This window comes from Desmodus rotundus, chromosome 12 (genome assembly GCF_022682495.2).
Source record: "Desmodus rotundus isolate HL8 chromosome 12, HLdesRot8A.1, whole genome shotgun sequence".
Classification (NCBI taxonomy): Eukaryota; Metazoa; Chordata; class Mammalia; order Chiroptera; family Phyllostomidae; genus Desmodus; species Desmodus rotundus.
In genome coordinates, this window is record NC_071398.1 from 98,092,669 (window position 1) to 98,105,901 (window position 13,233).

Here is a 13,233-nt window from a genome sequence, read left to right on the forward strand (position 1 = left end):
ATAATCATCTTGATATATTATTTATCAACTAAATTTACTTATATATTTGATTTTTTTCACTCTAAATATTTTCAAGGATTTCTTATAGCCCAGAATTTTCAAAACAGAATACAATACTGTTTCGGGGATAAAACTTTTTGGCTGAGCAGCTTGCCCATCTCTAGTTCTGTCACGACTTTGGAATCACACACGACGGGTCCTTGAACTACGGCCTGTCTGCAGACAGGTGGAGCGGCCACACGGCATGGTGAAGCCTCGTTTCATTTTCCAGATCTGTGGCATGTCGCTCACTCTTCTTTTTTCCATTCCAAGGGATACAAAACCAGAGTTATTTCACCTCAGGAGTTCAGAGGCAATCCTCATGCTGTAGCGTGTGCCTAGTTTATTTACAGCCTTTAGCATTTCATCGCTGTGTGTTTTTTCATCCTCACCAAGGACACGTTTATTGGTTTTGGAGAGAGGGGAAGTGTCGGATGGGGAGGGGGAGAGAAAGAGAAACATCGATTGGTTGCCCCCCAAGGGTGCCCCAACTGTGGATGGAACCCTCAGCCTTTTTGGCATATGGGATGACACCTAAACCAACTGAGCCACCTGGCCAGGGCAGCCGTTAGGCAGTTTTTAATATTAGACATAGTCTTCTGTTTCTCTTATGATTTTGATTATTTTTCCAGGAATTAAATACATTTTTGTTTCCTATTTATTATACATCATCACTTTCAATGAACTATGTTAATCTCATATTTTGACTTAAAAAGTATGAGTGGGAGGCCAATTTTATAGTGGGCTACTGAAAATGATTAATTCTTAAGTTTGGGCTTAATTTTTTATCCAAAAACATACCTTGCAAAATATCCATTATCTTGTAGAAATTGGCGATATTTCAGAGATAGCTAGCTCTGCACTTCGGAATTGAAATAGGGAGCTTGGAATATTTTCTAGATGAGAGTTATAGAAGAGTTTGATTCAGTAGTCTCTAACTTTTAATGCATTCATTTGAGTGTGTTATACCAAAAAACGCACCCATGTGGAGATCAGTCACCATGGCCGTGGTTTCTGGTTCCCCAGGCAATGACAACTACAAGCAGATCGCCATGTGCGTCCTCTACCACATCAGCATGGACGACCGCTTTAAGTCGATGTTCGCCTACACGGACTGCATTCCACAGGTAAGCGGTTTCGGTGTGTTTCCAAAGAGTGTTCAGAAATATGTTCTCCACTTTTTCTACTTCATTTGCCAGATGTCCTTTTCCTAAAAAAAAAAAATTGTTAAAATATCTGTTATAATATAAATGTATTATAAATACAGAACAGTATAAAATGCGGATAACTTTGTTATCCCAAATGCAGAGATCATCATTTAACATTTTGGTCCATTTCCTTTTACGTTGTTAAAAATTGATATATTGGGATTATATGCCATATGTGATTAGAGATCACTTTATTTACTGAATAGACCCTAAGTGTTCTCACATGCCATTGAACATTCTTCAAAAATTTCTAATAGTTGTATAATATTCTATTGCATAAATGTACCATAATTTACTTATTGTTAAATTGTATTTTTAGTTTTTTCTAGTTTATCACATAAAAACAGATGAAAGTAAACATATGTAAGCAAATGAAAAAGTGTGGAATAAATATCACAGTATACAAATGCTTATCCATTTCTCTGTTTTTTCTTTACTTTTCTACTTTTAAATTCCTAAAAGTAGAATTACTAGGTCAAAAGGTATGAACACTTGTGTATTTGACACATTGTGGCCAATTACCTTCTAAGAAGACATGTTTATATTTCCAGCTAGCACTTCACTTTTAACAACACTGGATGTTATTTCTCTAAAAGCGGAGTGTCTGTTTCTTTTTATTTGCATTTCTATGCAAATACTAATGAGCTTGAACATTTTTATATGTTTATTTTCCATGTTCTGCTATAAATTATTCATTCATGTCCCTTGCTGGTTTTTCCATTGCCATGTTAATATTTTCATGATTAATAAATAAGATATATATACATATATATACACAGAAGCATTTGAACCCTGTCATATTACAAACATTTCCCAACTTTGCCACTTGCCCTTTAATTCTGTTATGGTTGATGGTTTTAAGTGCTTTGCATTCTCTGATGGGAAAATGCTTCATCAGAATTATTTTATTTTTATAGCACTGTTCTCAGTTGCTTGATCCATTTCATATGCTAGGTCTACTTGTCCTGAAGGAGTTTAGTGATTTTTTCTTCCATGGACTGTAAGGGCAGATGCTATACATTATGATTCTACTCTTACAAAATTTACATTCATAGAATAACTTGTGTGCCATTAATCTTTATTAAACTGACTTCCAGTAATTTGATTATCTGATGATTAAAACACTGGTTGTTCTAATTCTTCATATGACATTATTTTCTATAAAAGATTTTCTAAAAAGAGAAAGCAAAATTGCAGGATGTATAATATATACCAGAAATTATACTTTAAAAAACACTTTGGAAGAATATGAATAGTAGGTTATACTTATTAAAGGTAAATGCTCTTTGGACTCCTAAAAGGTAATTTCTTGTTAGCCTAATATAAGTTATTAAATTGATATTACTTGAAAAATAATTAATAAGTAGTAAAAAATAGACCATAATTTCTCTTTTCATTAATTGACCATCCTTCTCTTCATTCCAAAACAGTAAGACAGTTCAAAAATTGAATTTTATACTCCAGAATTTTATTTACATGCAATTAAAAGACTGATAAACACTCAAGGATTATTTCTTAGCCTTTAATGTCAGGAGATAAACTAATTATGCTTGTATATAGGAAATAGACATCCTATAAAGAACATGCAGCACATTTTATCTAACAGGCAAGGTTTTTTACAGAGATAACACATGTCAGGCTGTAGCCAACGTGAAGAGTAATCAAACCTTTGGTCAAACGAGTTCTCAATGAGAGTAGCCGTGTCAAAGGGAGACCGCAGGTGATTTACTGCGGCCTCGCGCCATCTGTTCCCGGGCTGCGGCTGTGCAGTCTCAAAGCCGCTCCTTCTGCAGTCCCATTCCGTGTCAGAACTTCCTTGATCACAGGGTACGGACTGGGAAGCAGCCAAAAAAGAGTAATATTCTTGCCTAGATTGACTGTTTTTATCCGGTTTAGATTTTTAAAAGAATAATATTAAGTTAAAAAAGAGAAATGTACACTGAAATGAGATGAAAAAACTTTGTTGAATTTGGAGTTACTCTTCTCTCTTACAACGTATCAGTCTCAGACATAAAATATAAAGCTTTATTTTAAATAAAGAATCAGAAATAAGAGGCTGGTTAGGTTACCTTTGAGACATTGTTATTATCTATTTCAGTTGACAACTTTGTGTGTAGAAAATTCTCTCCTGCCTTTTTAAGAACAATATTCATGCACGTTTTCCTGCCAGATCATTTTCGGACATCAGACATTGCTGCAGTGAGGTTTTCAGAGCACGTATGGTGTGTATTTTATGAACAGAATCTTCTAAAACTCATTTCAGGGTCAACATTTTGTTTTCTTTTTCTTTTTAAAAGTTCAACCCTTATAGGAATAGTGAGGTTATATTACCAAATTCTGTCATAGACGTCGTGAGGCTTTTTAGTGTAAGGCCACGTTGTAAGAAGCCAAATGATTCTCTGGAACATATTTGTTCCTACAGGGCTGTGGGGCCTCGGACTTGCACTTTCTAGGGCTCAGTTCTGACGTATTTAGGGAAAAGTGGACAGGGTTTGATCGCTCCCCAGTTTCAGGTTCATTGTAAAATGAAAGAGTCATGGAAGGCAACTCTGGAATTAAAGGGAAATTTCCAAGCTTCCTTCAGGAATTAAAAATATACTCCTTTCAGAGGTATTGGCTTTTGAGCTAATGTTTGTAACACCAGGAAAGCTTTAAGTTCATAGGTGACCACAACTGCTGAATCTATTGATTAAATAAAACTGTATCTGAGGTTCAGAATGTTCGAGAGTGAATGCAATACTCTGTTCACTTTGAGGTTATGCACATTAGGTTTTTGGTTAGTAAATAGTGTCAAGGGCTGCCGCTTCGGAAGTGTGAAAGCCGTGGCTCAGGAGCGGTTCACATTCACCGCAGTGATCGAACGTGTGCTGCCTGCTTGTGTTCCTTCAGTACGGTAGAGACCTGTGTCGGGGAGGTGTCTACACTGTGAAACACTGTACAGAAGTCAGGTGCTGTTAGTTAAATGTCAAATCTTTTTCTCATCATTCAGGACCCATCTGCAGTCCAATTTAAGTACTGATCTCTTTAATACGTGTTTTATAGGTTAAACCTATGATTAGATTAGATTTCACTTTTGAAAATTATTTAACATTCAGAGTGAGTGAGTGTATATTCAACGTGTCTTATAACCCCTCCCAATATTATGTTGTTTTGCCTCTTTTGGACTTCGTTGCCTCTAATTATCCAATACATTATTGTTTTTTCCCTGTTATGTCAGTATTCTGCAGAATTTGGGGGCCAGGGCAAGTCTTCCTTTACATATGATCTTAATGGTCTCAGTGGGTGAATTGTTTTGGGTAAGCATACTTGGGGATAACCAGGAGTTAATAGTTGTATTCTAATAATAGTTAAAAGTACACATTAACAGTTCATTGTTATTTAGACCTCTAAGATGCGTGCTTTGTTTAAATAGGTGCAAATGCCATCCAGATGCTTATAAAAGTATTTATTGGTAATAGAGTGGCCAATCAAAGTGCATGTTTAGGTAGTGATGTCATGGTGTCATTTAATATTTTCCCCTGGAACAGTGTGCAGGGATCTTCCTAGTGATCCACATGTTTTCCACCACAGTTGTCCTGCTTGGCCCCTCTTTGATCTACATGCTTCTTTTTAGCTGAATGCTGGTAAACGTCCTTTCTGACAGCCCCCTTTGCTCCTGCCTGCCATTATCTGCTGAAGTTCAGAAACCAGAGCATCACTTCAAACAGCACAGTTAGGGAGTAGCCAGTCAGAAGAGATTCCTGAGGCATGCAAAGTTCTGCCATAATCATTCAAAGATGTTCGGGCGGGGGGTTGGGGGTGGTAGAGGTGTACGTGAATGCAGAGAGCTGTGGGGGTTGGCCCCTGGTCACTGGTAAATAAGTAAAGTCAGGTGCCAGAGAGTCTAGACACAGTGATTTCAGTCGTGGGTCTTTGGTATCTGATACTCAATATGGGACTTGTCTGATTGAACACTATTGCCTCCTCATTGCGCAGGCTGAAGCCCTTTAAGGGCCTTCCTGTTAAATTAGTAAAAGATGACAATGGACACAGTTAAAGCAGAACAAATCTAGTTTTAATATTTCCTAGTTGTCAGCAATTACACTTACTTTTGAAGTGCCATGGGTAGCAATCAAATTAAAGACATCATGTGGCACATGGAGTTTGAACTAAACTATTACTTTAAAATGTGAATGCTTTAATTAAAATTGAAGTGTTTCTCTTTCTTATTATGAAAAACTAATTCTATATCATGATACATTTAATTCACATTTAGTCTAAATTTCTCTTGATTTTGGGGGGTGGGGTTTGGATAACATTACAAATCATGCATTTAAAAAAAAAATCTAGCTCCTGATTATTTTGCCACAGGATGTAGCATGGATATCACAAAAAATGAAAACTCTCAGCTTCTAGACAAATCACTTGTAACCCCGATTTTAAGGGCAGTTTCCTACTACAAGCTTAACTTCAAGTAAATAACAACAGATATTTTGCCTTCTTAAAACTTTGCTTTTATATAACATATTTTTGTTAGTACAAAAAGCTTCTCGTATCAGTGAAAGTTTGGAAGAAATTTATAGTAGGTTTTTAATGAGTATGACAAACATACTACTTATATTAATTATGACAATCTTCTACATTTTTATTAATTTGTAATTTATTTTAATCAGTAGTTGATTTATAGATAGGTAGCAAATCCATTAAACGGGGTATATCCAATAAATGTAGATACTTTATTTTGCCATAGAAATCTTTGGCCTGTAACATTATTAAGTGTTAATGATTCCTTACCTAAAGATTCCATTAGCAGCAACATTTGTAGTTGAAGAGTTGCCCTCTGGGAAAGGCATGATATACACCAACCTTCTACAGTATTTTGTACTATTTTGTAATTTTCATGCATATAGCGAATTTTATGTGTGTGTGTGTGTGTGTGTATACTTGTTGGAATTATACCTAAGTATTTTAGTTTTTGAGCAATTGTAAGGGGATTTGTGCTCCTTATTTTGGTTTCCAGTTGCTCATTGCTAGCACATAGAAATAGGATTGATTTTTTGTGTTGACCGTGTATCCTTCTTGAAACTTAGAAGTTATCTGGAACTGACACAGAGAATAACCAAAACAAGATTTAGTAGAATAGGGTCTAGCCAGTCAACAAGTAGTTATTACTTGTTTCCTATGTATAAGGCATTGTGCTTCATTCAGGAACGTATGTCGATCTAAAAAGGCACTACCCTGAAAAGAAACCAGAACTTTTTAGGTTATAAATTCAATTCTGTGTGTTGTTAGCAATTTGACTTAGAGAAAAATGGCTTGACATAATACACACTAAGTTAACTTGCTGATTTGCTAGTAGTAGAAGGACACCTTCTCAAAACCATAGCACTGACTTGGTCCGTTTCCCCTCTGTGATGGCCCCGCTCTCAGCGTGGCGACTCCAAACTGCCACCGCAGGGCGCAGGCGCCTGCCTTCTCCTTCCTCCTGTTCTGCCTGCTGCTTCCCTGACCCTCCTTCCCTCCCCTCAGCCTTAAGTAACATTCTTCTCTCATTTTCTACCCGTGCCCCGGGAGTTGGATCCAGCCAACAGCTTCAGTCATCAGCCAGATGTGACAATTTCTAAAAGGATCCCTCCAGTCCAAACATTTCTTCTGAACCCAGGCCTGCATTTATTACTTGTACTGAACAGGCACTAGACCACTGAATAGGTTGCTTAAACTCAGCATGTGTAAAACCAAAATCACTACCTTCCCTTTAAAGTTTTCTCCTACCTTTTCTCTCTTTTTTTGGTAAATGTTGGCACCACCATCCCTGTCGGCATAGAAACCGGGGGCCACCACCGGCCTTCCTCTCCAGTAACTCCCCCACCCAGTCAGTGATGGAACCTGGCATTGGGTCTTCTTCCCAACTATGTCTCCGTCCGTCCTCTCCCCTCTGTCCCCGCTACTCTCCCTGGTCCGCAGGGCCGTCACCTACCTGGGTGTTTCCTCTCCCCTCGTAGTGGGTTTTCCTGGGTTTTTCTCAGCCTCTTTCAGTCTGTTTTCTTCACTGGCCAGATCTGTTTGAAACCCGGATCTCCTCCTGACATGTTCCTGATTTAGAAGCTTTTAATGGCTTTTCGTTATCTTTAGGATGAAGTCCTCCTAAATCCCTAACGTGTACTTCGGGACCCCGCACGATCTTGCCATCCCATCTCTCAGCTCTGTTTCCTCCACTCCAACCATGCTTGCCTTCGTTTAGGTGTCGGTGGCTCCGTGTTCTTTCCTGCCTTGTAAATTTGACCGCGGTGTTGTCTTTGCTCAGAATGCTCTACTTCCACACAACTTCAAATTCCTTAAGTGCGTCGGCTTTATTGTATATTTGTCTTGTATTCTCCACTTTACTTGGAAGTTTGTATTTAATTCTGAGCATCTACTAGCTCATTAACCATTTATTCATTTAATTATTCAATAGTGAGAGGGTACCACTGGTCTATGTTAAAAATGTAATTGTGTTATATTATTTCCAACATACTATCTAACACATTGTGATAAACTACTGATACTGGTGTGTTTGTGTGTATCTTCGAGTAAAATATTCCTTGTGCTTCTTGCTAGTTAATGAAGATGCTTTTTGAGTGCTCAGATGAGCGGATTGACTTGGAACTGATTTCCTTCTGCATTAATCTTGCTGCGAACAAGAGGAATGTACAGCTTATCTGTGAAGGTCAGTGCCTTCAGGCTTCGGAGGTGACCTCTCTCATATGACCACTGGAAATAGATAAGAAGGAATTAAGAATTATGGTAGCTATATAAAGTCTATTTTAAAAGACTTTTTTAAATTATAGCTATAACCTTAAAGGTCAGACAGACTCAGAATATTCTTATCCTTCTATAACATTTTATACACCTTATTTGAAATTTGATTTTTAAAAATGTTTTCTAGATGAAATAAAATTTTTAATTTGCAAAGTAATCTGTGACATGGTAGGATAGTACAATACAAATGTGTTAGGTATTTTTTCCTATGGTATCCTCGAAAAATTGCCTGTCATGCATTATGATATTTTAGAGTCTCCTTGATAGTTTTTTTCTTACTTGAAAAGTATACGTGCTTGTTACAAAAAGTACAAGTGAGCAAATTGAAAAAAAATTAAGTCTTTACTCTCACTGTCCAGAGGTAATAATAGATAAAATTTTGATGCAGTACTTCTACATATTTTTAAATTAAAATGGGGGTCTTTTCTCTATGTATTGTGGCATTTTTAAGTTAATAATATATTGAATACATTGAATACCATTCTATGTAGTTAAATGCTTTCATAAAAGACAACTGCCAATAGCTGCAGAATAGTCCCTTAAAGGGTTTTCCACAGTTTAATCTGCTAATGTAGATACTTAGTTTGTTGTCACTACTTTTCTGTTAAAAACAGTGACGCAATAATGTCCCTTTCTGTGAGACGTTCCACATTTCCATTTTTACATTCTGAGGATGAATTCTTAGAAGTGCTGTTTTTGTGGGTCAGTGAGCACTTATATTTTTTAAATTTGTGGCACATATTCCGTACACAAAAGAGCACGTGCTGTGTGATTCCCTGTATGTGAAGTTCTAGAGCAGGCAAAACTAATCTGTCTAATGAGAAGGAAGAAAAGGAAGAGAGAAGAGGAGGAAGAGGGAGTGGAGGAGAAAAGAAGGAAAGCGATTGTATTTGGGGAATGGGATTGACTGGGGCAGGGGGGCGGGGGAGTGAGTGGCAGTGTCCTGCATCTTGTTATGGGCCTGGGTTACACAGAGCAGCCGTTCTCAAAGTGAATCTGTTGGCCACTTCGGTGCTATGCATTTTACTGCAAGTGAACTGGTTTTTTTGTAAACTATAAACAAAAAAGTATTAAACTTAAGTGCACCTTAATCTTATTGGGTGAATCTTTGGTGTTTCTCAGGAAATGGACTAAAGATGCTCATGAAGAGGGCTCTGAAGTTCAAGGACCCATTGCTGATGAAAATGATCAGGAACATTTCCCAGCACGACGGACCAACTAAAAATTTATTCATTGTGAGTCTAGTGTTCTGATCTGCCTATCTAAGTAGCCTGAGAATTGAAGCTTTACTGTAACACTTGGGGATAGAACTTTTACTGAGCTCTCGTCAAATACTAACTCATGGCCCAGGTTGGCTTTCTGTCATCAACTTCCTTGTAAGATTAACTCCTAGAAATTTCAACCTGGGTTTTAATGTTGTTTTGTGGTGTGATCCCTGCTCCTCACGCTTCCATCCTCACTGCAGTTTTCTTGCCTTAAACCAGTCCACCACAGGCTGGCTCCCTTAGCAGTTCAGCTCAAAATTAATAAAACAGGAGAATCACATTTGATACTTATTTTTCCTTCCCTTGGGTTAAATGATTAGATTGGTTCTTCTGCAGAAATCATATTTTACATTTGTACTGAAATTCTCTTTTATTCAGGATTATGTTGGAGATCTTGCGGCCCAGATCTCCAATGATGAAGAGGAGGAGTTCGTGATTGAGTGTTTGGGAACACTTGCAAATTTGACCATTCCAGACTTAGACTGGGAATTGGTTCTTAAAGAGTACAAGCTGGTTCCGTACCTCAAGGACAAACTAAAACCAGGTCTGTGCTGGGCATCTCAGTTTTGTCTAATTGTTAAGTTATTTCTTTACGTTGTGGGCAAGGCTGCTAGAGCAGTATTTTGCGACCTTATTGTGCTGGGTAGCACATTTTCTCCTATACCCCTAGTTCTAGCATCTTCTTCCCTGAAAGGTAGTCACTAGGCCTCCTCTTAGATGTGTGAACTCTTTTTCCCTAACAATATTGTTTCCTATTCTGCCTTCTTTTTTATTTAAGTCCTACCTTTTAAAAATTACCAAATGCCACCTCCTTCTGAACATGCAGATGAGGGGGACCCCCCAAACAACAGAATGATCTTCTGGAAGGCGGGCCCCTTGCAGTCCAGCCTTCCCCTGCTGGGCAAGTGTTCTGGGAACCCATCTGCCTCAGTGAGCCACCTGGCATTGTTGTGAGAAGCTGCATTTGGCTTCAGTGAATTTTTCTCAAAGATTTTCAACGTGTTTGCCCATTTCATGATGGGTGATTTACAAGTGCACCTGCCCACACTGTGCTGAGTGCTCAGCAATTTTTGACCAAAAACAGCATGACCCCCATGCCCCACCCTCCCTATTCACCCGATCTCACCCTGAATGACTTGTGTTGTTTCCCTGGATGAGAAAAGTCCTCAGAGGGAAACGTTTTGCCCACATGGAAGAGGTGAAACAAAACAGTGGGAGCACGAAGAGGCATCGGAATCGACTAGTTCGAAACTGTTCTGGGCAGTGGGAAAAAATGTCTCCACAGGAGCATTGCGTCAGATGGAGGGGACTGTGCAAGTGACTGAGGTTTAAACATCTAAGAATAAATTCACAACTTTTCATAAATAAATCCGGGGCTTTCTGGGTCCCCCCTCATAGGTATACATAACACGCACACCGTTCTTTAGGGCATTCAAGTGAGTTCTCTGATTTCTTTGTTTAAATTGTCACTCATTTGTATTTCCAAAGACTTAATTTCTACTTCTCTACTCCCTCCCCCCCGAACCACAAACTGCCATCAGTGAACATAGAAATTTTGAAAAGACAAATATATAACCATGCTAAGGATTCACAAGAACTGATTCACAATGTAGCTTTCAGGGTCGTCTTGTGGTGGTGGTGGTTAATGAAAACTTTGTGTGATTCGCCTCTGTCAGGTGCTGCCGAAGATGACCTCGTTTTGGAAGTGGTGATAATGATTGGGACGGTGTCCATGGATGACTCTTGTGCCGCGCTGCTGGCCAAATCTGGGATCATCCCAGCACTCATCGAATTGCTGAATGGTGAAGCACAGCTTAACTTAATCTGTTTTTATGCTATATTAACAGGCTATGAATTTAAATTTTTTATTATAAAATAGAGTCTGGAATCATGAATTGTTACCTTGTTACATTGATGATCTTATAACAAATTATACGGTTATGAAAGTAAATTAAATATAGCTCTTACTGGGACTAGGTGGAGTAATATCAAAGAGGTAAGAATGTCACTCTGTTGAATTTTACCTCAATCTAGGGCACTCACTTGCTAGCACCTTGCTTTCTGAACCCAAATACATCACTAGTAAGTCCAGGTCTCTGACCCCGGAGCCCATGTTCTTATTGCCTGCCAGCCACGCCATCCCTCACACCTTTGACATTTCTGGTCCAGTCTTACACACACAAGCCTGTGCGTGTATATGCTCCACCTCTGTAGATTACTCATATGCTCGGCTGCCACCAGGTAAGCAAAAAGTTAGTTTTAACTCGAAAAAAGAGAGAACATTGCTATAAAGCGATTCAGGGTTAACTTCGGCTACTGCCCTCCTCTCGTCAGCCTCGACCAGCCAGTGTGCTGTCGTCTCTTCTTCTGTCAAACGTTGTGTTGGGCCTCCCATCTCGTGCAAACCCTTTTTTTAATGTCTTGATGCCTAATCAAGAAAGTTTAATTTGGAAGTTAATTCTAAGCATCATACTCCCTCCTAGGTCCAGACGTAGTGTTGTCCTCAAAACTTTCTGAAATGAAGAGAAGGTCCTCTGTCTGTCCATCACATGTGGCTATGGAGACTGAGAACCTGAATTTTCACTTAATTAAATGTTAATCTAATTAGCCACAGTGGCTTATGGTTACAGTAATGGGCAGTGGAGGCCTGGGCAGAGTCTTCCCCTCTCCCTTGTAATGCTCTTACTGGGCTCACTGTTCTCCACATTGCACACAGAATTTGCCTGAATCTAATGCTATTCTGTCAGGGCCGAGTTTTCCAGGACCTGACAGCAGTCTGCCCAGGCTGCCATTAACTAAGTGCTGCAGGCTGGGCCGCTGAAACAACAGAGATTTCTGGAGGCTGGGAAGTCCGAGGTCACAGTATCCGCTGATTTGGTTCCTGATGGGGGAAAATAGAACCCGATTTACTTCACAAAGTAGAGTTGTTTAAAGAATTCTCATTATAAGCAAGAAAAACCAAAACAAGTGGAAATAAGAGTTGCCGTCCCACATCAGGGACACAGAGTTGATTTAATCAGTTTCGCTGTCACTGTTCTCGCAAACCGATCTTGTCCCTCGGTCCTCCAGCCTGGTCTTTGGACATGAGTAATCTCAAGTGGTCTGGTTTAAACTCAGATATGGTAGAAGGTTTCTTCTTCAAAATCTTTTTATCTTTGTACTGCAGAATAACATAACCTACTTAGTTTCGCTGCAACCAAATTTACTAAAACTTCTAAAAATATATTAAGAATTTCCTCACTGTTGTCATCATGTAATTTAGAAAAACACCTAAGACATAAATGACATCTACCACCTGTGTATTGTAAAGAATTTAAACTAAATTCTTTATATCTGTCTCCTGGTCATTTTTATCCTGTCTTTATATTCTTTTGTCTTTTATCTGTCTCCTGGTCATTTTTAGTTGTTTTAATTTTGTGGATAAGCATAGTATTCTTTTTATTTAAAGTTTCCTGTTTCCTTTCAGCTCAACAAGAAGATGATGAATTTGTCTGCCAGATAATTTATGTCTTCTACCAGATGGTTTTCCACCAAGCCACGAGAGACGTCATCATTAAGGAAACTCGTATCCTCTAAGTGCTGACGATACCTAATGACATGCCCGTAGCCAGGAAAGATGAATCTTTAGGTATTTTTTTGGCAAATATTCAGATAATGTAGAGAATTTCAAGCTTTGAAATACATTTGGAGGGCAAGCTATTTTTCATGGAAGCTGTTACCCCAAATCAGTATGCAGGTAGAATAGATTGGGGGTAATTTTATTAACTTGTCCGGCTGTGATTACTAAGAAACTGAACAAACATATCAGCATTTTCTTCTCTATTAACATTAACGTCACTACCAGAGGTTCCTAGGACTATCCTTAGTTCTCTTTTAATCTTATCTTTTTCACTCTATGTGGGAAAACACGCCTACTTTCTTGACTTCAGCTACCAACTATAGGC

General features: G+C 38.6%; 1 protein-coding gene across 3 annotated transcripts in view; it reads left to right on the forward strand.

The window, feature by feature from the left end:
* KIFAP3 (kinesin associated protein 3) overlaps positions 1-13,233 on the forward strand; it is a 118,397-nt gene that overhangs the window by 52,507 nt on the left and 52,657 nt on the right. For all 3 annotated transcript variants that reach the window (XM_071220047.1, XM_053914657.2, XM_024553572.4), the window contains exons 11-16: positions 1,066-1,166; positions 7,824-7,932; positions 9,147-9,259; positions 9,668-9,833; positions 10,966-11,091; positions 12,756-12,854. In XM_071220047.1, coding sequence (XP_071076148.1) covers positions 1,066-1,166; positions 7,824-7,932; positions 9,147-9,259; positions 9,668-9,833; positions 10,966-11,091; positions 12,756-12,854 — 714 coding nt within the window. The remainder of the gene's footprint in view (positions 1-1,065; positions 1,167-7,823; positions 7,933-9,146; positions 9,260-9,667; positions 9,834-10,965; positions 11,092-12,755; positions 12,855-13,233) is intronic.